We start from the raw sequence: 27,294 nt of genomic DNA on the forward strand, positions 1-27,294 counted from the left end.
AAAATCTTCCACACTACCAACACCATGCCACCGCACAGTATCAGAATACAGGTAACATGTTTCTTCCTAGCATAAAAAATCAGAGCTTTTAGGTCAAGTTTCTAATTCTGTTATTAGTTTTCTGTAATCTTGGGTCCCTGGCCTATGACAGTGTAATTATACCAAATAGGGATGCTATGAAATACAGAAAAATGTCTCTAGTGGCCCCTCTTCACTTCTTGCATGCCCCCTAATTGTCTTCCCAAACTAGGAAATCTTGAGTATCTGATATCTACGTCATTAGGAGCTAAAAGGTGGCAGGAGCAATGGAAAAGTGGGGAATTGTGGGGAGGGTAGGAGGAATTCCTTGGTGGGCCAAGAAGGAGGAGGGTAAGACAATGGGCTTACTCTCCCATGAAGAAGGCAGAGCAGTCATCAAGTCAACCCGTTAACTCCCTGCTAGCTCTTCCTTTACCTAAGAGGGCAGAGCTTGCCCATTCAGAAGAAATAATCGATGGGAAAAGAGGGAGAAATTTGTCTGCACTGTCTTCTTAAACCCAATGCATTAATATGTTTTGCACCTACAATGAAAATATTTCTCATGGTTCATATATGCAAGGGGGTTTCCCATGTTTTATTATTAGTTCCCTGAAATTATAGAAGCCCAGCCAGGTGTGGCTCTGGGGTTGAGCGTCGACCTAGGATCCAGGCGATCGGGGTTCGATTCCTGGTCAGGGCACATGCCTGGGGTGCGGGCTCGATCAATGACTCTCTCATCATTGATGTTTCTGTCTCTCCCTCTCCTTTCCTCTCTCTGAAATTAATAATGATATATTTTAAAAAAAAATAAAGAAAGAAATTATAGAAGCTGGGAGAGAGCAGGGTCAGCATGGGGAAGCTCTGATTTGAAGGGTACGTTTGGTCTCCAGATGAAGTACATTTAAAATCTGGAGTTGCCAAAACACAGCAGGGCTTTCCGTCTTCTGAAGCAATTTCCTAAATGGCCACAAGATGGATACAGCACTTTGAGAACGTCACTGGAAATGCCCTTATTTCAGGAGCCCGGCTTTGTGTGTGTGTGTGCGCCTGTGCGTGTGCGCGCCTATGAACTAGATAAGAGAGAGCGAGGGCGAGAGAAAGAGAGAGGTGGGGGGAGTGTCAGTGTCTGGGCCTGAATGTCTGTACATCTCCCTCCTGCGGCCTTTCCGTTTCTCCTCCCTCTTCCTCCCTCTTCCTCTTGCCCTCCTCCCGTTTCAGCCTTTCCCCGCCCGCCTCTCTCCCTGGGCCTTGTCTTTCGAAAATGGCCATGGCATGGCGCGGGGCGCACGTGTCTGGGATTCGTGGTATCTGACTAGAACGTTCTGTTCTCCGCTTAAAGGAAGACACCACCACAGACACAGAAGCCCTCAGTGTTTCCGCTCCTCCAGTGGCCTTGGGCGGTGAAGGCTCCCCTTCCATCTACCGTTTGTCTTAGTGACAGCAGCTTCTCCAAAAGGGGCTCAACTGTGGCAGGCCCTAAACAGGCCGAGATGTGCTGACCCCCGACCGACCCAAGCGCTCACGGCGAGGAGCCTTCTGCAGGTCCATACAAGTCCCTGTTCTGGTGGGAAAGGCAGGAGAAATCTGTTGGCAGTGGAAGCGAACAAGAGGTGAGGGGCCACTAGACCGGGGAAGGCCCTTTGGTGTGTAATTTTGCAGCACTTTAAACCACAGGCTGAGAGGACAGGGATGTCACCAGCTTCGCTGTGAGTCTGTGTTGACTACTCTCAGCAGGTAATTACGGGAGCTACTCATCCTTCCCTTCTGCACTACGGGCAGGAAACAAATTGATAGTAGGGAAGTTTCAAATATATACATTTATTCCACCTCTGTGGTCACTTTCACCATGGAAATAAACAGTGGTGTTTTTCTACTGCTGAAATAAATGTGGTTTCTCTTGCAATGAATAATTTATTGCCGCAGGAGAAAATTGACTTTACGGTTGGTGAGAAAGGCCACTGCTCAAATGATTCTTTTTCTATTTCCGAAGTCATCCCCCGACTCACCAAAACAAAGTGGGTTACACTGCCCACTAGGATATAAGGAAACAAATAAGCACAAATTAAGCACTTTCACTGATTTACTTCATTTTATTGACACTAACTGTTGGCTGAGGCTTATTTTAGCTTTGAAAAGTCGACTTACCTGGAGATTTGGCATAAGAGGCATGGAAGCAGGAGAAATTAATAAGTGCATATGAGGCCAGGAAAAAGTTGGAGATTATGGGAGCAATGGTGTTCAGTTCCGCTGTGAACAAAGCAGAAATGAGCATGTACATATGAGTGATGAGACCAGGGGCTGAACAGCTGTTGCAGCCTGGAAGCTTGACTGTATTTGGAGATTGAAAACATAGCTAGCATCTGTCAAAGTTTAAGAAGTTAGTGATTTTTCTTTGGGCTGCATTCATTTTAAAACCTGTTCTTAGTCAGAGTTTCTTTTCCATAAAGTAAGAAGCAAAAAAACCTACCAATCAGAAAACTGGCAAACAGGACCTCTACCTGCAAAAAATTTGAGTGGGAATGGAGAGAGGGTTTGGGGACCGGGCAGATGATAAACTCCCCTGTGGCTATTCCAGAGGAACCAAATCCCGTGTTCTTTATCTGCTATGCATGCCAAGGCTGAAGGGTGACAGATTAGTTAAATACTAGTGCAGCAGAAATGCCTACTTGGAAATCTCTCTGCATGTACCCAACTTGCTCTCTCTGACTTTCAGAGCCCTTGTTAGTCATTTGTACTTTTCTACATCTCTAGAGAGTTCTACCTCTCAAATTTGTCAAAAAAATGTTTTATTGCTGTAGCCAGCCAGTATGATTTAATTCCAGCTGAATTGTTGTGATAGAAGAAATAATTTAGAGATAGCTCTATTTCTCTGAATGTCAGGTGTCTATCAACCCTGGTGATGCAAATACAGGTGGCAGCTGGGTGTGGAAGCCAGCGAGGAAGCAGGCAAAAATAGCTGCCACAACGCTGGTGCTATGGAGCTAACCTGCCTTGTTCTAAAAGAGTGATTTTTAAGGGTATTATTTAATTTATACAATTTTTAAAACTTTGTCTATTTGGTCACTTAAATGCAGTATATAGGGCAATGATTTGAAGTTTTAAAGCTTACTTTACATAATTGAAACATCTATACAGAATCACTTCTATACAAAAAATTTTAAAACATCTCTCAAAACTTGTTACCTGTAACAAATATCTTTAGCCTTGTGGAAATCTTTTGAAGATTCAGGAACTACAGTCACATCCTGAGTTTCTGTGATAAGGAGGAGCCCTCATTGTTTGGCACCTCTGTGCTGAAGAAGACTCCGCCCATCTATGCACAGTAACCATCACCCTTACCTCTTGTGTCTTTTCCTCTAATGTGCTCACCAGCAAAAGTGATGCCTTAGGGAGCAGTGAGGCTACACTGATGTGTGTGCCTCTCTGAGATTATGTAGCTGTTTCTAGATTTGTTTAGGGAGCAGATGAGATTAAAGTCTAGGTTAAGTGGCTCTCAAACTTGTCACCAGAAATTCTGATTCTAACTCTTGGGTTGTGCCTGAAAAACCTGCACTTTAACAAACCCACAGGTGATTCTGATTCTGACACAGGTGGTCAACGGACCACATTTGAGAACAGCTGCCAGGCTGGGGGGTGGAAAGACTGGTGGCAGCTGGGGAACACTCTGGGCTAGACAATAACAGGGAGGGTGGGGGATGGGTTCAGTTACATTTGGTTGGGTGGATTTCCAACGCTCAGATTCAAAGAGGAGATTAAAGTCCGACATCCACCTCAAGACTTCAAAGGCCCTCTTCGGACAAGAATTTCTCATTTCCTTCTTAGGCAGACTCCAATATTCCCCAATGGAATATTGAACATAAAACAGGTAACTTCTCAAACTAAAAGGGAAACCTTATGAGAAGCAGAGTTTTTTGGCTTTCGGTGGGAACAAGAACACTACTAACCAATAAGAATGAATGCCATGGCGATAACAAAAGTGAGGACGTATCCTCTGAGTGGTTCGTTGTTTTTCCCATATCCCTTCGCAAAGAACTGCAGGGCTTTGTAGATGTTGTCCTTGCACAGAGCCTGATGGGAAAGGAGAGGAGAAATCAGTCATTTATATCTATGTACAGTCATTTTCCCTGGGTGATTCAAACAAGGAGATTGGGCGAGAGATGGAGCGATACACAATATGAGGCACAAGTTAACACTGCAGTTCATCACTCTTTATATTATTTGGATCGATCTCGACTCTGTGGCAGACATAGCGTTTGAGCCAGATGCACACATGAAAGTGTTTCAGAAAATGATGGAAAATGATTGCCGGTGAGAATGAATATTTCAGCCTGATCCCTGTTCAGTGGCAAGAGCGGGAGGGAGAAACACATGCTCTTGGATCACCTGGAACACTTTGGGGGCGCTGACGAGGGAGGCCAGGGCGGAGGAGAGCGTTGCGGAGAAGATGCCAGCCGTGATGAGGGGCCCGAACCCTGACACCATGCTCATGACCTTGAGAAGAAAGGTTCAAGTCAGGACACTCATCCAATGCACAGCCAAAACAAACAAATGAACAAACAAACAAATAACTAAAAATAGCCAGATTTTCACCCAAATGCTTCCCTTTCCACTTTCTGTGATGTGGAATCTCCTTTATAAGCTACTTGTTTCTAACCAGAACCCCCTCCCCACCCTGCTCGTTTCATTCTGGAGTTGTTTTATTTCAAAATGGAAACGGCCTTTTTGTTGATTATAAAAATAATAAATGCTCATCACCACACATCCAGAAGATACTGGAAGGAATAAGGAAAGAGGTTTCAAGGATTTTGATAGCATTTCCCCCTCTGTCCTTTGTGAACATATGTTTTTTCATGACGGAAAATTCTATCTCACAGAAGGTGGTGTTTTAATAAGGCTTGGGGAGGGACTCAGCTGTTCGACAGCTTCTTAAAGGCATCAGTCTCTCTCGTTCTTCTTGGGCATAGAGGCTTTTCAAATCTTGGCCTTCTCTGTGCTCATTAAACATAATTTTAGATCTGAGACATGATGAGATTCTATCCATTTAAGCCATATTTTGGAATAATGAGACTTCAGCTGAGTTAATTTCTCTTTGTTGGTTGTTAAAATAGATGAATGAAGCCTTCACGACAGACTTCCCTCTCCCTCTGCTTACCAATCATTTAGACAAATTAATATGTTTCAAGTCCTACAGTTTTCCCAACTTTCCTTGTTCCTTCCCCATCATTTACCTCCCCCTCTGCCACTCACAATTTCCCTGCTGGCCTTGTCTTCCAGGCTCCCCAGGACCACTGCAGAGGCCTTTCCCAAACTGAAGCCCAAGCTTGAAATGCACCCCATGCTAACTAACTTAAGTCTCTCCTCCCCACCAGGAACTCTCACACAATTGCTTGGAAGATGCACAATGTCCAGTGGTGATCCTTCCTTTGTGGTGCAATTCATAAAAGTACCTGTTCTCTCTCCACTGCAGTAAATGTACCCACAGAATTTGCTACACATATGCCTGTATGATCCCCTTCCCTCTCACACCAGTTGTTCCTTGTGGAATTCAAATCAATCAATAATCAATCAGTTGCAGTGTCAGAGATTTCATTACACATGATATTATAAAAATGAAAACAATGGCAATAAACATTATTATAATCACGGCAGCTCAAACCTGGAAATTGTTCATCAGCCCATACTGACATGGTTCGTGTTGACATCTTGAGAAGTCATAGCCCAACCCACAGGCTGCTGAACCATTGCAGTTCATCCCCGAAACGATGGTGTCATTCATGTTCCCAGTGGCATCTCGGACCACACAGGCCCCTGGGGAAACAACAGTGGGTTGTCATTTCTCTATATGAAGCATTGTGCTTCCTTAGGGGTTTGTTCTGAAAACATAATTATTTGTTTTGAGTCTGAGTAGGTCCACTGGCTATCCTGTCTTCATTGCCAATGCTTCCTGGGGCATGGTCGCTGGAGGTTCACATCCTCTGCAGCCTGGGAGCACCCCCTGCGTCGAACAGGCTGCCACTTCCACTGCCTTGGGTGGTTTCAGTCCCAGCTCTCACCCACTTCTGTAAGACCCTTGGGGTTCTGGAATGTCTTACTTTCTGACCCCTTAAAATGCACATACAGTGCTTTGCACCTAGTACATACTCAATTCAGATTTCTAGCTTAATGCTACTGATTCTGTGTTTTTCAAGTAGGATTTATTGTCTCATCTGTGAGAGAACCAAAGGATGGCATTATTGAATTCAGGTAATTAAGAGAACCAAGCCCTTGCTTTCAACTAATGATATTCCTTGCATAATTTTAAAAACAGTTATAGTTTTACTTGACATACCATTTTAATGGTTTAAATAACAAAATATTTTGGTATAAAATATTAAGATTTCTTAAGTAATAGTAATGGTCAAATAATATTCTATCAAATATTTACCTTAGTTTATTCCATTTTTTCATACATGTAGGTGTTTCTGTTATTTTCTATTATAAATATTTTATGAACATCTTTGTGCATACTTTTTTCCTGTATTTCAAAATATTTCTCTACAGTAGATTCCCAGAAATGGAGTTATAAGCTTTTTAAAGATCCTCGATATATATTTTTTAATCACCAACATTCCTTATGTATTTTTCTAATGGCAATCTCTGACATTATGCATTTAATAGGATTATTGAAATATATGAACCCAGGTATGAAATATATGCAAACTTTTCTGAACTATCTGAAGGATAAATACTTTAAAAACTAATGCCAACCAATAAAACTGTCCATTTTGCTTTTCAAACTCTAGGCTGGGTGAGTTCTTACTCCTTGCTCAGAACTGTAAGAGAGGTCCCGGTGATAAGTAGGTACTAATGGGAACCTCAATTTTAGCCATGAATTCACATTCTTTAAATCCAAGAAAGACAAGTATCATAGAATCTTCAAGTTGAAAGGACCACTTAAAATAGTCAGTGCAGGAAATTTTTTTATAGAGCCCTGAGAGGTGGCCTGATAGCTCTGCGTAAACACTTGAAATTATGTTGGTTATCAAGAAGAACAATCCATTCTAGATTTTACTACTTTGCATTGTTCATTTATGTTGAGTTGACTTTTCTAAATCACATATTTTAACTTCTGTATAATAAAACTCACCAATTTCCCATGAAGCCAAGCCATGAATCATTATTTACATTAACGACTGGCCACAGACCCCATAACTACCCTTCTCCTATCCTGGGAAAAGTACAGAAGTACAGATTTTTCTACCCATCATCAGCAAAAACTGAAAGAATCTTTGAAATCAGGTCTATAACTTTACTTATTTGTACATTTTCACTTCGTGTGAGAAAGAACACCATTTGGGAAATTTAACTTTAAGTGAATTCAATGATATTTTAAAATGTGTCAATGTACTAAAGCATTGGAATAAAATCTCTTTACATGTAACTAAACCTGGAAATGCCACAATACAATTAACAACATTATCCAATTTCCTCAAATGAGGAGCAGTGAGAGAAACAAGAAACTAAATGAATTCTTTTGCTTTTTTCTTTAGAAACCAACTCAAGACATATGTACTTTCCCAGTTTGTTTCATAGTAAACAGAGGACAACTGAGATGTGCCCTTTGGTGAAACTGTCATCCAGGCTTCCGTAGTAGCCCAGGCTGGAGCTGTATCCCCTAGTGTGCAGAGCAAAGAGTTTTCTTCTCTGAATGTTCTACATCCCTTCCTCTCTGATAATCACACAAGCATGAGGTGACCCCCAAGCAGGGAGAGGTGTGGCTGCAGGCAGCAGGTAGGACAACGGTCAGCTTAGGCACAGCAGGCCAATCCACATATTTTGTGCTCAGTGGGTAATATGGGGACTGGTCACCCACACTGCTGACAGCTGGGTCTTGTTCTGATTTCCTGCTGATTGGTGACAGTGACATTTTCATATTAGGGACAGCAGTGCAAGGAGGAGATACAGCCATCAGTTCTGTATCTTTCACACTTTCCTAAGGCTTTTGTTGTTATTGTTTTGTTTGGGGCTCCTTTCCTCTTTAAAAAAAAATATTTTTATTGATTTTTTTAGAGAGAGAGGAAGGAAGAGGGACAGGGAGAGAGAAACATCAACGCAAGAGCAGAACATCAATCGGCTGCCTCCTGCACACCCTCTACCGGGAATGGAGCCCACGGCCCTGGCATAGGCCCTGGTCGGGAATTGAACTGGCAACCTTTTGGTGCACAGGATGAAGTGCAACCGACTGAGCCACACCAGCCAGGGCTGGGCTGCTTTTCTCTTTCTCTGTTCCTCAGCTGCCTCCTTAGGGTAAGGGAGGAGGGTGCTTCCCTTGGCAATAGGATTCATATCATCTAGAGATGCAAAATGGGACCCTTTTGTGTTCAGGTGAAATGAGGATCTGATTACCTCCACCCTATCCCTGCCCCAGAGACACCCATGTTACAGTTTTATTGCATTTAAACCACTAGAGCATCTAAACAGAGAATTAAAGTGGTTGCCTTTTTTAAAATGTTCAACTTATGTCCCATTGAAAGCCCACTGGACATGAAAATTCACTGGCTCCCTTGTAAATCTGGCACCCCAACACCAGAGACACACCACTCACCTACACAAATAGCAACCCCTATGTAGGCGACGGTGGTGATGAAAATGGCCAGCATGGTTCCTCTGGGGATGGCATCTTGGGGATCCTTTAAAGAAAGAATGTGGAGGGACAAGGAGACAGGGTGGAATAAGAAACAGAGATCACTTGGAGTTATTTCAGTATTTTCAATTTTTTAGGCTACGCTTCCTGAAGCAAGTTCCAAAGAGAAGATCAAGCTAATAGCAAAATGGTGAGCTCAGGTTCTTTCGGGATAAAGACAAAGCGCTTGGAGTGAACTAAGAAATCTGTAGAATTTTGTGCTGAACATAAGAGATATCTAACTGTCCAGGAGGGAGTTTTTATAGTAAAGTATACTAATTAGTTCACTCGCTAACACCCCTCTTTTTCCTTTATCTCCTGTGAATTTCATGCAGATTTATTAAACATTAGATGATTAGGAGAAATATCCAATCATACCTGGCACAGTGATGATATCTCTGTGTGTGTTTGTTTTGTACTAAGCCTAAGCTTGCCTTTAAAAAAAAAAAATCCCTTTTGACTGAACAAAAAGGATGATCTGCTAAATTTCCAATCTCTCACATTTCCCCTTTGGAATCCAGTTCAGGAATGACTGCAATGGGGGATATTTAATTTCCAGAAATAGGCATAAAGAAAGAGGCAAATTGAAGCTTATGCCAGAAAATGGGCTTTTCTCTTGCTTATAAACATATATAAATTCACTGAGCTGAACTTACACCATTTACAATATACCATTTTATATCTTGTTTGGGGGACTAAATCATATCACAATCAATTCCAAGCAGTATAACTTCTAAATAATTGAATTCAACTTAACAGGGATTATTAAATAGAGATTCTAATATATTTATTGACTATATAGGACAGTGCCTGGCATATAGTAGGAGTCAATAAATATTGAATTGAGGGAAGCACAGTCTCAGTGGGCATTGGTTCTCCCACCAGAGGACATGAGGCCCATCAATACAAATAAGAAATCAATGCAGTTAAAGTATAAAGCTGTTTTTTGTTTGTTTGGGTTTTTTCAGCTTAAATCTGCTGATCAAATCCATCAGAAAGGTAAACTCATGGTGACTGTAAACTCAACCCAACAGCTGCATAATCAAGCAAATCTATGTCCACATAGGAGTAAGCCATCCCCATGGAGTCACTTTGTGACCATTAATTCCTTCCCACTCTTTCAGGAATATCTCCACACATGGTTTGTCTAATACAGTGATTTTTTTAACCTTTTTCATCTTACGGCACACATAAAATAATTACTAAAATTCTGTGGCACACCAAAATATATATATATTTTTACCCATCTGACACATACACAAAAAGATATAATTATGATTCATTCACACCTGATGGCTGTTGCTGTGTTGGCTGTTTTCAATTTTTTATTTGACAATCTAAGGACAAAGAGGTCAGTGCCGCTGACTAAATAGTCAGGTATTGCATGTTTTAGAACTTTTTGCAGCACACCGGTTGACAATCCCTGTTCTAATACACACATATGCAGCCCTTCCTTCCAAGCGATTGTCTCCCGAAGTGGAGGTGGCGAGTGTGTGCAACCGAGCAGCACTCGGAAGGAAGAAAAAGACCGTCATGGCTGCCGTGGCCCCACTCATCTCCTAATTCATGCTATATTTCAAAATTAATTTACTGATTAAGGATTTCTTGGGATCTGAGTGAAATGCAAAGAACTGATATAAGTGGGAAGAAAGGAAATATATGTAAGGACAAGAGTTGTAAAGATGGAGGCAGTCTTGTACTTAAAACACAAAAGCTTAGTTTTTATTTAGGACTACCTGCTACAAGCTCTAAAATTACTTATTTAGAACTTACATAAGGGTCGAACTTGGCCCGATATGAATCAGAATGCCAATATCTCACTGTGTGATCATATGTTCACGTTGTCTGGCCTGGCAACATTCCCCGCCCCGCCCCCAGCCTCCTCCCAGGGCTCAGGACTTTGACAAATGCTCAGTTTACACTCTAAATATTAGTTTCCATGCCCCCAGTAGTAAACCCAAACCTACCAATTCTAACTTCCCTTCACCTTTCTTCCCTAAATAGTACAAACGTATTTTAAGACAGAATACTGCCGTTTCAGTAGGTTGCTGCCTTTGGAGTGCGTCTACCGTATCCTAATCTTGCGTCTCTGAAACTGCATCTTAAGCCTCTTGATTGAATTTGAGTATCTCCCAGATCTTCTCCCAGGCTCCCATTTCCCGATTACCAATGAGCATGTTAACAAATAGAAGGTTCAGGAAGGAACTTTGTGCCAACTCTCATTGACTGCCACCTTCAGAAGAATGCTAAGTTGTGAGCGGAGGAAGCATCTTGCAAAATTCTTACAGTGGTGTAAAAAACAAAATGTTTACTAAGTTGAACTGGACCCACTACAGTGTGATTATTCTTAGTTTCACTCTCAGAGAGAAATATGTCCTGAAATGTCCTTGCCGCTCCCCAGCAGGCAGTCGCCTCTCCGGCCTTCGCCTGCTTGCCGCCGTGGCTCTCAGGCCCAGCCGCCCTGGCTCCTGTGTCTTAGGCAGCTGCTTCTCTCCCTCCGTCTGTCCCCACCATCATTCCTGGAGTGTTTGCTTCCCTGGCTGCCGCCCTTGTCCCCACCGCTCCTCGCTTCTGCACAGACCTGGCTGACCTCACGTGCCGTGGCTTCTGGTCCTGCCCTAGCTCCTTCCCAGAGCTCCTGACTCATAAAGCCAGCTACATGCCCGACATCTCCGCTGCTTTTTCTCTCACCTATTACACCATGGAATCAATTCAGTAGGTTGCAACCAGCACGAAACAAATACAGGAGAATAGAACTGATGTGAAAATAATCAGAGGGCATCACTGGTAAAGAACTACTTGAGGAAAATGCCGTGTGTGTACACTTGGTTATGATGTATAATGTTGTTGTTGTGGTTTAATTTTTTTTTTTTTAAATCTTCACCCCAGGGTATTTTTTTCCCATTGCTTTTCAGAGAGATTGGAAGGGAGAGCGAGTGACAAAGACATGGACTAGAGAGGCTCCTAGATTGGCTGCCTTCCGCACATGCCCGGGCCTGTGCCGGGATGGAGTCTGCAACCCAGGAGGTGCCCTGACCGGAATCGAACCTCAGACCCTTCAGTCCTCGGGCTGATGTTCTAACCACTGAGCCAAACTGGGTAGAGCAATGTTTTTGTTTTTTACTGCAAAACATAGTAAAAGAAAACATCCTTTTCATTCCCTCTTCTAACTCTAACAAAAGCTGAGCCTTTGATCTATTTCCCCTGCCATAGCTTTAATTCAAACCCATGTCGTCTCTTGCCCAGACTTCTGTGATATCTTCTAATTGATCTTTTGCCTCCAGTCTCCTTACCTATCATACCTCTCCCTGACACCCCCCAAACACACAAAAATCCATCCTTCACAATCTGCTAGCAGGCTGTCTCTAAAACATATATCTAATCTTGCTTGATCTAACCTCCTTAGTGTCTCTAGCTAGTTTTGGGTTACTATCCAAACTCCACTGTCTGTAGTGTAAAGGACCTCTGAGTTCTATTTAATAGTATAAATGCCGGTATGGGCTGAAAGTTAAGCTTAATTGTAAAATCACCAAAGTATTTTTCAATGGAAAGAAAAAAACTTTTTACAATGATACTATGACTGCTCATGCCCTGAAAATCATGATGGGATATCCTCTGCATTTCCATCACATGTAAAATCAAAATCAGAGATTTTTCAGTACAGATTGATAGATAAGTAAAAATCTTTACTAGTATAGCATTTGTAACTGAAGTGAACATTGATCTAGGGAGAAATTATAAGCTTTGCCTATTTAGATAGTGATATTATTCAGTTCACTTACTCTCCGAGTGCCAGGGACACAGAAAAGCTCCTTTATAAATATGTTTAGCGTATTGATGAAAAGATTTTCCTTGCATGCCCCATTCTGCATGTAAAATAATTCCCATCAGCAGCATCTATCTCTGTGCCTTCTTACATTCTACCCCTTCTGTTCCAAATGTCCCTCTCTTCTTTGTTCTATTGATGAGCTCCTACTCCAGCCCTTGAATTCTGGATTGAGTGTCCTTCCTCTGAAAGCCTTCCCTTACTTCTTTAGGAATAGCAACTACTGTTTCTTCTTTACCTTGCACGTGATCAGTTTTTGCTTCTTATGCCTCAATTCGAGTAAGTCTGTCTCCCCCTTAGACTGTGAGCTTCTGGAGGGAAGGACTGAGTTCTCCTTTGCTTCCCCGGTGCCCAGTGTAAGTAGCCGCTCAGTAAGTGTTGGCTGAGCTGAACTGACTAAGCATCTAATACAAATTGTCTCTAAGGAGTCTGAGAAAAGCATAGTATTCTTTCATTCATATGCATACTTACAGTTTGTAGAGGCTTAAATTAGTGACATCTGAGACTTTTCCAAATCTGAGAAACTGGAAGCTCAACATCCATAGCTAAATTTCATGTAGCAGCCATACTTCTTGAATCATTTCCAACAACTTACTTTATTTTTCCGAGCCTCAGCCTAATCTTTTTTAATGCCGTATCTCTGCTCAAGAATTTACCGTGGCACCAAGGTCCTTAATATAACAAATCCTAAAACCTTTATTCATTCACTTAATAAATATTTATTAAAGCTTTACTAGCTCCGAAGATGCAGCAATGAGCAAAACCAAAGGCAAAGATTCCACTTTCACAGGGTTATGCTCTAGGGCCAGCACCTCTCGCTTATGTCCCTCCAAGAGCTGTTCTCCTTACAGTATAAGGTTATCCAGCCTCATGAGAGCTTCTCCAGTCAAACTGTGAGAGACCCTCACTGTTCCAGGTTTTCCCTTGCCTGACTGTTCTTTTGTCTTTGCCTGAAGTACATTTTCTCAGTAATAGTCAGTACCTAGCCATTACTTTCAGTTCACACCCAAATGTTACTGCCGTGAGGAAATCATTCTTAACTTGATAATTATTTCTTCATTATTTTTATCTTGCAATCCATTTGGCAGTGCATACGGTTTTCATTTATACATCTCTTGACGGCTCATGCAAATGTTTCTTGTCTTCCAAAGTAGATTATAAATTTATTGAGGTAAAAATCTGTATCTTTTACTTTGGGTGTGCCTGGTAGATGCTGTTTATTGTCTCCTAATATTTTTTCTCTTAATATTTCTTTCTTAATATTTCTTTCTTTTAATATTAGAACCTTCAAAAATTTTATCTGGACACATGGCAGCCCAGCTAGAGACTGCATTTCCCAGCCTTCTTTACAACTAGGCAAGGCCTCTGGCTAAATGCTGGCCAATGCAACGTCAGCAGAAGCGACCCACTGAAGGTCCAAGGGTTGCTTCTCCTCTATTTCCTTATTCCCCTTCCCACGGACTGGAGTGCGATCGTGAAAATGACCAGTCACCTTTGACCTTGCAGATGAGGCAGTCCCCAAGGGAATGGGTACAACAAGGGAGGTCATCTGGGTTCCCGGGCTACCTTTCGGAGCAGATCTTTCTTACTCCACTGGGTGGCTATGAGCTCAAATTTTTGTGCACTAGAAAAATTTCTATCCTGTTTAGGTCAAAATTACTGTAGGTTTTTTGGTTTGTTTTTGTTTTTTAACAAAACATTCAAAGGAATATCCTAACTAATACAATGCTCCCTACAGTACTTAACATAGAATAATATGAGTGTTCAATAAATACCAATTAAACGAGTGAATGTATCCTGACTATAATATCGGCATTCAGCAATAATTTGTCTTTGGTTTAGGTTTTTTTCTTAAATGTTCTTACACATTATGTGTTTAAAAGAGAAAGTGGTGGTTCTGATATTTTTTTCACTGAAGTGTATTTATTTTGTTGGAAATGTGACACACGGTCATACTCTGTCCTTCTAATATCACCAATTAAGATTTTTGAAAGGACTATCAGGAATAGGATAGTTTGGCACTTAAAGAAAATTTTTAAATAATCAGGAAACCTTTCAGAAATTTTATGGTTTGAAAGCTGTAGAGAAACATGGTCACTGTTGACCTCTATAGCTCCCTGTGCTGCCTGCCAGCTGCACCACCACCTCCCAGGGCTACAAGGACAGAGGAAACCACATACCTCCAAGTCCCCCGAGATATTGGCACCTGCAAGAATCCCGGTGGCTGCGGGGAAAAAAATGGCAAAGACGGAGAAGAAGCCTTCGCCTTTTGTGAAGCTTGGCCCAAAGTTTTCTGCAAATATTGATGCTGCAACACAAATAATGAGAAAATTATCATGTAGACATTCTTTACAGAGTAGGAGATAAAGTTACCTTTGGTTTCTAGAGCCCTAAATGCTAATGGGTTCCTATAATTTAAACGTAATGAGCTCAAAGATGTTGGTGTCCTTCTGATGAACCTCATGGTAATATTTGTCAAAGGTCAAAATGCATATCACAAGGGTTCAGCTCTCTAAAACAGAGACCTGAAAAATCAATAAATTTTGTGCAGGTGGAGACCCAGGCCACCTGATTTCTTTGAATCTAGAAGACTGAACAATGAGGAAAGGGAGAATTCTTTCATGGTCATACGGGCACACTCACAAATGTACCACACATACACACTGTTCTGTATATGTACAACTACATTCTCACATGCATAAAAATCTTAACACACTGCTTTCCTATGCCTTTTTTTAAAAAATTGAAGAACCTCGTGTCTGAGCCTACCTTACAATTTTGCTATTAATATTCTGACCTACTCGCCCTTTGCTGAGATTGAATTTTAAATCCTTATGCCAAATTCTTATATATGGGAGGATAATATCATGAGGAGCTTAGATTATAAAATAATATTATCCCCTAGGTTGTCACCAAGTTACTTAAATGAAAAGAAAATGATCTAGAAGAAAAACAGAAAGGGAAGGGAAGGAAGACAAGGAAGAAAAATATGAAAACAAGAATCTGGAATAGTGTAAAAATAAGAAAGAAAATTTATAGCAGCAGGAGCTGGAAGGAGGGAAAATAATAAAGAGGAAAAAGATGTGAACGTGCAAAGCAGAGAAGACAATCCTTACAAAGAAAAAGAGTCAGAAGGAAAGCAATGAGGTGATATAAGAAGGAAATGAATACTGACAACTGAGTGAATGAAGGGAAATATTTTTAAAATCTCAGCAGTGTATTCTCGAGGAAGCTAGAGTGGAAAGTTAGGAAAGAGTGGGTCAGTGGAGGAAAATGAGGGAGGGAAGTCGAAGTCCATGCTCATTGGCATTGTCACAGGACCCTCTCCTAACTCCCACAGCCTTTTATGCTTAAAACCCTGACACTGATGCTTAACTAGGTAATGCTATTAATAAGCAAGGTGCAGAAAAGTCTAGCAAGGGAAAAATGACTGTGCTTGACTTCAGTGCTCTCTGTGGTTGAACCAATGGCCTGAGCTTTCTTCTTCCTTACATGTGCACTTTGTTTCTACTCTTTCAACAGCAGCAAATTGTCCAGCACTTTAAGGTTTTCAAAATGCTTTTACATCCACCATCCCATTTGCTTTTTAAAAACCCCCTCAGGAAGTTATTATTTTCACTCACACCTTACCAGAAAAGTCTGAGACACAAACATGTTAGGGGAGCCGTCAGGCTGCTAAGGAGCAGGGTTGAGACTCAGGCTGTCTCTCCTGAATCCAACCTCAGCCTCTGCCCTGGATCACCCTGGGATTCCAAGGCTGGAGTGGGGGTCACAGGGATGGTGATGGAGGCGAGCAATGGAGAGCCATTTATTGCAAAGCAACTCATTTGTCACACGTACCTTGGTAGTTAAAGAAACCTCTGGACTTCTTCTCATTGTTGGATGGAATGACGGTTCCAATGAAGAAGTTTGCAATAGCAATGAGAAGAATGATCAGAAGAATCACTTGAGCCTGGAATGGCAAAGCAAAAGGAGGCCAAATCAGATTTATTTAGCAACTTTGCACGTAATCATGAAAGCTAGCTGTCCACTAAAGAAAGACTCTGTCTGATTGTTCCAGTTAAGACTCTACTACTCAGATTAGGTAATAAGTGGATCCCTATAGAATGACATCTTAATAAGCCCTATTTGACCTCAGTATAGATATTACATTTTCAATGGGAATGTGTGCTTGGGCACTTCAAGGTGACATTACAAGGTCATTCTAAGTATTAGGTAGGTAACTTACTGCAGGGTCCTCAGGAATATAAGTGGAGCCCAGAGTTGTTACACTGATAGAGTTTATTTCCTTTTTAGCAGAGCACTGTGGACTCCTCCCATTCCCATTGCTAACTGCAGGAGTATGAGAACACAGAGTGACTTATAGAATTCTCCTGACAATTAGTACGTTTGATGTTGGGCTGCCAATGTGTTCCCAGCACAAACATCCGCAAGGTTGACGGGCCAAATTGTCTTTTTTTAGTTTCCCATTCATTTCAAGGTGTTTATTGGCTGGGCATTTCCATATGCTGTTCCATCTGCTAAGAGGCACTTCTCCTCTTTGCAGAGCTGTTTCCTTCCTCTCATCCTTCAAGCCTTAGTTACCCTCTCAGACAGGCCTTTCATGACCACTGAATCTACATTAATAACAGCTAACGTTCACCAAGGGCTTACAATATAGCAGCTGCAAATTTAACTTTACCAGTGTTCTTTCAAACAACTAATACCACCAATAACCATATGAAGTAGGTAATATTATCATCATTTAGAGATAAAGAAACTGGTGCATAAAGATAAGTTAAGCAATTAACTAAAGGTCATATGGATGTAAACTAGATTTGAATCCAGGCATTTTGATAGCAGAGCTTTAAATTCTACCCTCTACTGCCGTGAAACTGCATTGCCGTCCTCAGGGAATAAAGCCATTGAAAGTAGATTCCCTGTTATTTTCTGTCTCAGTGCCCTGTTTATTGCCTTCATAGTACTTTTACAATTTACCGTTTTATATGTACTGGTTATCTCCTGATTATTACTCATATACTCATAGGCCATGTACTCAACCAGGGTAGGAATTGTGCTTGTTATATTCATAACCAAGTAGCCAGTGCCTAGCAAAGTCCCAGCACATGTAAGCACTTAATCAACTTCAGTTCAATGTGTGAATGCATAGCCCATAAATAAGTGCCACGTGGGAATGTTTCCTATTGCTTTATAAGAGGAAGGCTTTGGCCATCTTTCCATTGTCAGCCAGCGCGAGAAGTCCAGTTACTGCATCTTCAGGTACATAAGTTCAGTTTCAATTATACCAGCCACTGTAGGGAGTTATGAAGCATGCAAAAAACATGCTCTCCACCATTTAGAAATTTAATAACTGTTTTACTACTATTTAAATCCAAGTGTTCTCTAGTTCCAAGGCCCATGCCGCCCTCTGATTTGCTACTGAAGTACTGGATCTCAGAGAATGATAGTTTCTGCCTCTATTACCTTCTCCCAACATGCTTGCCATTTCTTTTGGGTTTCAGCACCCGCAGCCACCCTGAAAAGGGTTACCAGGGGTGTGATGGAGAGACACAGGCTGCCAGCGTGTACCGTTGCTATGATCGTAAAGGGATCTGTGCATGAAAGTGGCACCAGCCTTGGTGGCTGTGTCTCTGTGATGATACATAAAGTAGGACGGAGCACAGGCCTGATCACGTCACACAGGAGCTGTGTGAGTCATGACCACCCTGGACCTCGTGCTTCGAGGGGGTGGTGTTCCACCTAGCGCTAACCTGCCACTTTTCCATAGCAAGTAATAACAGCAATTCTTTTTAAATATGGGGTTCCTTCTATCCTGCAATTTGTTCTGGGCCCGGCCAGCAGCTGTTGATAACCTCATTTTGCAAAATTCACCTTTGCTTCCCATTCCATTCCAGCTACTGAAATTCCTAAGAGAATCACCACTGTGATGGAGCCTATTATCCGGATATCATTGGTTGGATCCACCATCATTGAATCACTCTCCTGGAAAAAAAAATATCACAAAAATGGTTAGAGATGGAGCTTTTATTTTTTTCCTTGTATATTTTATTGTATCATTTAACAGTAAGATGAGATACTATATACTAATAGCTGGGGCCATGTAGGGTAATAGAAAAATGCAGGGCTCATGAATGTGAGAAGATAAAGAACCTCACATTGATAGCCAAAGTTAAGAGTTGGAGATCTTAGAGATTCATTCTAGCCACAGCTGTAGAAGCTATTATGGCACTAAGTAAAACTGTGTGTACATACACATAGCCTGTTTTGTTTCAGAAGAATGGCTAGTTATTTTTGTGTGTCAGGGAAATCCTAGAGGAATGAAAATGAGTGTTTTCCAATGTGAATATTGGAACATAAGTGTTATTCAATTAAAGAACAAACTACACAAAGCAGATAATGCATGACTCGAAGAGCGCGCACTGGTGAACTGTATAACCCACTCACTTATTCATCTAATTTTTAAATAGAGTTACTGTTACCAATTAAATTCAGTGAATGCTATCACCACTACAAAAAGAGGGCTAGAAGTTAAAGTCATATACCAGCTAATTCACGTACACACATATATGCCATCCAGATGGGGCACCTACACTAGGAAATGCCTAGTTTTCTGCCGTGTTATTCTGCCTGGACTTTCTTCCTGTTTGGAAATCTATAGTCAATATAGTAGTGCCCCCCCTCCACCTGTGGTTTCGCTCTCTGTGGTTTCAGTTACCCACTGTCAACCATGGTCCAAAATTATTACATGGAAAAATCCAGAAATAAACAGTTCATAAGCTTTAAATGAGGTGCCGCTCTGAACAATGTGATGCAGCCCTGTGCTCTCCTGCTCTGTCCCACCCACGATGTGAACCATCCCTTCGTCCAGTGTGTCTATGCTACCTGCCTGCCTGTTAGTCACTCAGGAGTCTTCTATCGGACCAAGTATCATGATATCTTGGTGTGTGTGTTCAAGAACCATTGTTTTACTTAATGGTTTCAAAGTGCAAGAGTGGTGATGCTGGAAATTCAGACATGCCAAAGGGAAATCTTAGTGCTTCTTTTACGTGGAAAGGTGAGCACAGTACAGTCAGGTATTTTGAGAGAGGTCACATTCACTTAACTTTTATTATAGCATATTCTTATAATTTTCTATTTTATTGAGTTATTGTGGTTAATCTCTTGCAGTGCTTAATTTATAAATTAAACTTTATCATAGATGTGTGTAGGAAAAACAGTATATATAAGGTTCAGTATTATCCATAGTTTCCGGCATCCGCTGGAGGGTTTAGAACATATCCTCAGAGAACAGGGTGGGACTACTATATTGCTGCTGATAATAATACTCGATATTTACTTGATGGTTTGTATTTTATGCAGTATTTCATGTACATTATTTCATTTTATCTGTACCACATTTCTATGAAATGCATAGGGCAATATTAGCCCATATGAAAGAGTTAGAAAACAAAGTTCAGATAAATAGAGGAACTGGTCCCAAATCTCTCAGCTGGTAAATGTGGGAGCCAGGATTCTAAGCCAGTTCTGATGTCAAGCCTTGGGCTCCTTCAATTATATCCAACTTTCACATTCTGCAGAATAAACTCTATTTCCTCTCATCTTGCCATAATAATATGCCCTAGTGCCCTGAAAAAATGAATTGAGCCAAATTATCTTACTTGGCTGAAAAAAAAGAAAAGCTTTTACTTACCTTAAGAAGGTCTACCACAGTCTCAGCAAATCCCACCACATACATAGCAACAGCCACTGCATTGGCAAAAGCAAAGATCAAGCCTATAGATCCACCAAACTCTGGCCCCAAGCTTCTGGAGATAAGATAGTAGGCCCCACCTGCAACAGAAATGAATATGTTTTACATTGAGGAACCACTAATTTTGAACATCTGAGAACACTTGAAATATTAATTATTCTAATAAAAATATTATAATTTCCTAATAATTTTAGGAATCTTGTGTCACCTTAATGAACAGCTTAACCCTTCCTTGCACTCTGTATATTATCTACAATAGGACTATCCTGACTTAATAAAACCCAATTTATTGAAACCGAATTATACACAAATGTTACAAATAAGAATACAGCAAACTTTACTAAAAACCCTTTGTCTTTTGTAAAAATCCATTGGAAAGTTCAAATCAATAATGTAACTGAAGTAAAATTTTAGATCTGAAACTTCCAAGAACAGGCAGGGCTAGGCAGAGAATGAACTGGGTGAAGTTTATTACTGTTATTCTAACTTCCTTTCTGTTATAATTTTCTAGTACATATTTGCCGGGTAAAAAAGGTATCTGTAGAGTGCTGTGTTTTATCCACTCTATAAATCAGACTTGCGTTTTTTTGAATGTTTCTAGGTCAAGAAGGCATGATTATTGCCAAATAACTATGTGTGTATGGAGGTGACAGATGGGAAGAAAGACTGGGAGAGTTTGGAACAACTGCTTCTCCCTCGGACCTTGGAAAGGTAGCTCTAAGTATGGCTGGGCACCTCTGTGCACATGAAAGACAGAGCTGCGCTGGTTAACTGCTCAACTGAGAGCACGTCAGTGAAGGTAAAAGTGACTACATATTGAGAGGCCTGGACAACTAGATGTTATCACAGGCCATAGTAAATTAATAACTTCCTATACCAAGCTAGTCTTAGAGGTGGGCAAAATTGATAGGGAAATGACAATAAACAAAGTATCTAAAACCAAAACAAAACAGTCTTTTACTGAAAAGGAATTTCCTCTACTATGGTAACTCCTATGGGTTAGGGGTCAAAGTCGTCTCTGAAAATGTAACCTATTATCTAAGTGGGGCAAATCCCCCTTATTTCCTTTGTCTGGATTACATTAAATAAATCGGCTAGCCAGTTACTAAGGCTTGGTCAAAATGAGAGCCAGGCAGAAATTGTGAGAGGAAGTGTGTTGTGGGTAGGATGGTAAATTAGAAGTTTGGGTGGGGAGACCTGGGTGAGATACCCAAGTAGAAACCCTGAGGAGCCAAAGCAGAATTGGGAGGGAAAGCAAGAAAGGTAGGACGTTGGTAAACTTTAGCCGCTTCATTTTCTACTTAAGCTTGCCCATTCCTGGATAATTTGAAAGAAACTCTTTGTTTCATTTGTTTTCTTTTCTTTTTAAAGTTCTTCTCATGGCTGCTGGCCACTGGAAACATAGTGTTGGGGTGAACTTTGAGGCTTAGTGAGTAGGAAGATTCAGCAGTGACAGCTGGGGCCCTGGAGAAGACCTACACTGAGGGGCCCTGGGGGAGAGCGAGCAGGGCTCGTCCAAGGCGCCAAGCAATGCCTTCTTTCTAGACACCTGCTCACTCTCTACTTTATAAACATGTCTGATAGCGGGAAATGGGGTGCGGAAGTCTTTTCTGGAGAAGAATTTTGCCTTATTCCTTAAATTTTGGGTTATTTTGTTTTATTTTAAGGCTTTGGAGACTATCAATATACAATTTTTACTTCCAACATTAAACCAACTCTGGACACTACTACATAACCAAGTTTGCAGTCATAAGTAAATGAATTGGCTTACCTCCTCTTACTACTCCATTTGTGCAAATGGCAGACATAGAAATACCTGTGAGTGTTGTCACTACCACACTCAGGCCAATGATGATGACTCCAAGACCTGCAAAAGCCCCCCAAAAAAGTGTTTGGCTCCAGTACTTCAAGAAGTCCCCGTACTTCTTCAGCAGGCAGCAGTCTGACTCTTGTCACAGAAGATCAGCCTCCCCATGAAAAGCCTGAAATGTTCTAAAGGATCCCATTCCACGAAGGTCTAGGAAACACCTGAAATGTACTAAACTTTAAAATTGAAGCCATGTCCAGGAATGATTTTCCACGAAACACCAGCAAGAGGAGTGTAGACTAGCCTGAAAAATAGAGCATTTACCCAAGGAATCTGAGCATCTGGAAACTGTGACCTGCAATGTGCCAGAGTGTCCATTAGAAGAGAGACCACAGCTGACTAGAGTGGACTGGGACTTTACTCACAGTACCTTAATGTTTCTTCGGCAACCAGCTCATCCAAAGAGTTAACCAAGTTTCAAGAACACTGGGCTACTTTCTTGTTCCCATCAAAAAAATGTATATAAAAAGTTTTGCCTACCCGTAGCAAGTGATGAGAGCATTAGATATCTTAGAAATTTTACCTCCACGCACAAACCCGTTAGTTGCTATTGCAGAAGTTGACAACCCAGTAATAGAAGTTACCATGGTGGAAAGAAGAATTATGAGAACTCCAAGACCTGTCAGCAATGAAAGATAAAAGATATTACATTTTACTTCTCCTCCTTGGATTCCCTATTGCCACAACTATACTGCCTTTCGTTTAGGTTTTCATGTCCAAGCCTTGGACCCCAACGGAGTTCCTTTGTGCTAAAGAGAAACCGGTTTGCCTGGCATAAAGATCAAGTTGGAGAACTGCTCATTATGATGAAGGATGGTTTCCAAAAGTAAACACAATCTAAACTGCAGCCCTGAAAAGGAAACGTTGACTTATGCTGGTGTCCTGGGAGAGAAACTACCCTGGCTGTGAAAAGAGAAAACATGGCATTTGACCTTCTCTCTTGCTCGAGAGGAACCTGAATGAGAAAGCTGAGAGGTTGACAAAGGTTAAATCCTTCCCCATTCTTCTTGCATCTCTCTTGCCTCGGGGGGTGGGGGGAGGAACCAACTTGGATTACCTTCAAAAACACTCCAGAAAGGTCACTGGTGAACTATTTGAGCCTGTGTTGCCTTTACCTTACAAATGATCGTGTGGGTCACAAGTTTAATTACCTCCTCTGACATATCCATTTGTGGCAATAGCAGAGGTGGATAAACCAGTGATAGCAGTCACTGTCACAGCTAAGCAGATGATAATCACACCAAGACCTCAGTTGGGAGAGGAAAAATAAAGGCAATTAATTGGTGGAACAACCCATTAGATCGTTTGCATAAAAGCCCACAAGTCTAGGGTAATCACCAAAGGACCACACTGGAGTTAACAAGTTGACCTAAAAATCACCACAGAGTAAGTGCTCAGCTTTAAAGTTTGCTGCCTATAGGAAGTAGCACAGATCCTACAAACTCAAGAGCTAAGATGTGGAGTGTTAAGTTGCACGCAACAGAAGCACTATGGCTGATCAAAATTTAACGGGAACCCCATTGATGATGGTGAAGTCCTAAAGACACCTATGCATATAATAATTGGTCTACACAATGCTAAGCTATTAATATAGCTAAAGAGTAAATGTTTATCTTTCTAGGTAACTATCTTTTTATGTACATTTGGTTGTGTACTAGTTGAAAATTACTACATTCTAGCAAGTCATTCCTCTGGCAGAGAAGTAATGTGGAAAGAATCACATTGAACTACTTTCACTCACTGGCTATGTGATCTCTTGCAAGTTACTTATTTTCGGAGCCAAATGGCAGTGAAATGAAAAAGAATACATGGGTGAAGTGGCTAGCATCGTGCGGAGGACACAGTGCTGTAAGTGGCACTGCTTTGTGATCAGATCCACATTAGTCATAATAACTGTTGTTTATTAAAAGCCTACTCTATATCCAGCTATGTGTTAGGTAACATGAGAAATGCAAGGAACAAATAAAATGAAATGAAGAAAGCAGCCCTCAGTAATCTTATGGTACAGAGGTCAATGAATATGAGACAAAGAGAGTGGTGCCCCAGGAAGGCAAGGGTGCCCCAGGCTAAGGATTATTTTGAGATAAAGGCAATTGAGAAGAAGCAGATGCTTCCCTCTATTTGCCTAAATTTGTGAAGGCACCAGAGACAACTCTAGACCCTTGTCAGCTGGAATTGGCACCAGAGGAACATAACAAACTTAACCTGTATCCCATTAGTTTCCCCATATATTTGCCTTCCCACACTGGCCACCCAGAAACTCCTTTTCCTTTCCCTTGTCACTTCTCTAAAAATGTATCATTCTCTTGGGAAGGTGCTGTACAAGCCCAAGTTCTAACCACCCCTTCGAGTTTCTCATTGCTGAGTCTTCACCTGTGTATTCTCACTGCACATGTTAATAACCTCCCGATTGCTTTTCTCTTGTGAATCTTTTTGTCCGTCTAACTTGCAGCGCTCCAGCCGATGAGCCTAATACGGGTGGAGGGAAAACAGTTTTTCCTCCACTACAATATCCCCCTCAATGAAGGGAGACACAGAATTCAGGGAGAAGTTGTGGGGTCCCAGGCACTGAAATCACCCTGGCTCCAGCCAGGATGCTTTTGCCTGGACTGTTTTGTACTGTCCCGGACATAAAATAGATGCTCCATAATTGCTGGCAGGCTCTCTCGCTCCGAGGATGATTAGAAGGGTCATCAGCCAAGAGAGGCTGTGATCTCTCTGGACATTGCCTGGGAGAAACGGAAGGCTGGGGAGATTAAAGACGGGTAGGACAGATATGGGAACGAGGGACAGGAGGCTGGCTCTTTTGATGCTCTCAGCTAGATCCTGGCTCTGGCAGAATCTCTGGGCGATTCTACAGGTTAAAGTGCGGTAGGAAGAGGCTAACTGTGGGCCCAGCCTGCAAACGTGGGCCATTATTGCTTTGGCCCCTGTACACTCTTAAAAGTTTGGTGTTGTAAGAAAGAGTTGCACTAAATTTTCCATATCTATTGTGGGATCCTGGGGAAAACATCACCTCTTCGTCACTAGGTGGACTCAGCCCTTTGTACCTCTGAAGGTGATTTCTTTCCATCTTTTGCAGATCATTTCGCTCTTGACTTTGTTTTGAATATGTGTGATGTCAAATGTGCAGCTCACTTCAGCAACTGTATAGAACCATATAGTTTGCATTTGGGGCATTAAAACGACTCTGATTTTACTCTTTCTTTATCCTAATTTTCCCCTTGCCTCTATTTCTCCAACAATTCTTAATTTATCCTTTGGCATTGCATACATTTTGTGTAAATCATGAAACAGATTTTATACATTTAAACAGAGAAGGATTTGCTTCTCTCTCACAAACATGAGATCCCAGGGTACAAGGCAGGTTAGAAACATTCGATTCACAGTATTCTCAAAGTACAGCCCTTTAATCACCTGCTCCAGGAAATGCCTGCGGTGCTTATTAAAAATGCCCAGACCTACTGAGTTTAGATCTTTCAAGGTGAATCCCTGGATTCTGCAGTTTTATAACTTAACTTCCCAGGTAATTCTCATTCACCTCACAGCTTGAAAAGGACTGCACTACCCTCAGCCTGTCTCAATTTGTGTCTGTCTGTTCAGCAAGGTTCTTAGCATTTATCTTCAAATAATTGATTGGGAAACAATTAATCCAGCTCCCTAACTTTTAGATGAGAAAATGACACTCACAGAGTATAAATGACTTGCTTCAGGTCATACCTGCTTTTCACACCCTTCTTTCCAGCCTGATGGTTAAGTTTATGGGAAACCATCAGGCCCCAGCCAAAGTGAGCCAGGCAGAGAACAAGTAGACAGCATTACTGGCTCACTCTACCATTTTCTTTTGATGACAAGACAGCCAAAACTCATGACCCCAGAATGGCTACCTAAGGGCTTCAGTCACTGTTACTCCTGGCTCCAACTTCCTTCTGGCTTTGTTCCCAGGGCCTGGGCTTAGTGTATTCAGGTTTCTTCTCCAAAAGATCCCCAAAGCAAAAAAGAACTACTTGTACAGGTATTGTTTCTTTTCTTCCCCAATAAAGGGAACTCAGATGGGACCCAGGTGGCGACTTAATGAACTCATTTAACTGTAAGTTTAGAGCAAAGGTCGGTAAAACTGAGTAAGGGCGGTGATAAGTTTCTACTACTCACTAACGTCTATTTTCTGAGAATTAAAAGAAAAAAACCAACACCTCCATTCCAAGGAAAGGGTAGTGCAAAACTTATTTATCACCCATTTAGGTAGAACTCTATCTCTTCTAAAGCAGGATTGAACGACTTAAGTAAAAGGCCTTTATTAAAACAACACTGATGTCTGAAAGTATATTAAACAGTTTAGCAGAAGATAGGATTCTTCATATTTGACAGTTTCGCAATAAACATGAAACAGGACTGACTATGAAGAGTAATGTAAGCACTGATTAAAGTTCAGATTATTGCCCAAACATATGGATGTTAAATAAGCTGCATTAAAAAAAAATTGCTTTTGCCCTTGGCTATGCTCACACCTCCAAACAAAGTAATGTTTCTTGATGATCTCAATAAGTTACTAAACTGCCCTTAAAAACCTAATTTTGCATGAAGCCCTGGAGCAACAACTTGGCAATATTAAGATGCAGATTTTCCATGGAACAGCATATACTTATTTGGGACCCTGCGGCTGTAAGCACTCATTTGACATGCATCATAAAGCCAGCAAGCAGCCCTTTGTCAGGAACCCAGCAACTGCCAAACATGAAACATGGAAAAACTATGGGAACTGGTTCCAATTTTTCAATGTACAACCCAGCCCTTTCTTTTTCCATCTTCTGATGATTCTCAATATGTTTTGAGGAGCGAAAGCAATAAATTATGACCAAGTACCTTTTGAATGCAAATTGAGATACATTCTGGAACAATATGTGAAAGCACATCCGAACCTCTATGTTCTTGATCCTAATGATTTATAAGTCTTCCCCGAGAGTGAATCCATAATGCATTTTCCACACATAGAGTAGAACACCATTAATTTTTATCACATTGAATCAGGAACTTTGATAAAATTCAAATAAATTTTTCATATAAATTTTATTAATACACCCTCAATAAAAAAGATTTGCCACAGGAAATACTACTTTAAACGGATTATAATATGTAAAAACATTGAATAATCACTCATAATAATTTCAACA

General features: G+C 41.2%; 1 protein-coding gene across 4 annotated transcripts in view; it reads right to left on the minus strand.

The window, feature by feature from the left end:
* SLC12A1 (solute carrier family 12 member 1) overlaps window positions 1–27,294 on the minus strand; it is an 80,289-nt gene that overhangs the window by 41,984 nt on the left and 11,011 nt on the right. The window contains exons 4-14 of one of the 4 annotated variants that reach the window (XM_087821629.1): window positions 22,647–22,742; window positions 22,028–22,123; window positions 20,197–20,336; window positions 18,378–18,488; window positions 16,347–16,458; window positions 14,687–14,814; window positions 8,603–8,687; window positions 5,675–5,826; window positions 4,402–4,509; window positions 3,963–4,086; window positions 2,164–2,265 (exon numbers count right to left, since the gene is read on the minus strand). In XM_087821629.1, coding sequence (XP_087677755.1) covers window positions 2,164–2,265; window positions 3,963–4,086; window positions 4,402–4,509; window positions 5,675–5,826; window positions 8,603–8,687; window positions 14,687–14,814; window positions 16,347–16,458; window positions 18,378–18,488; window positions 20,197–20,336; window positions 22,028–22,123; window positions 22,647–22,742 — 1,254 coding nt within the window. Of the gene's footprint in view, window positions 1–2,163; window positions 2,266–3,962; window positions 4,087–4,401; window positions 4,510–5,674; window positions 5,827–8,602; window positions 8,688–14,686; window positions 14,815–16,346; window positions 16,459–18,377; window positions 18,489–20,196; window positions 20,337–22,027; window positions 22,124–22,646; window positions 22,743–23,274; window positions 23,371–27,294 lie in introns of all 4 variants that reach the window. The other 3 variants (XM_016211116.2, XM_016211108.2, XM_087821638.1) reach the window with 3 other exon arrangements.

The sequence above is a fragment of the Miniopterus natalensis genome, chromosome 1 (assembly GCF_054644295.1).
Source record: "Miniopterus natalensis isolate mMinNat1 chromosome 1, mMinNat1.hap1, whole genome shotgun sequence".
NCBI classification, from domain to species: Eukaryota; Metazoa; Chordata; class Mammalia; order Chiroptera; family Miniopteridae; genus Miniopterus; species Miniopterus natalensis.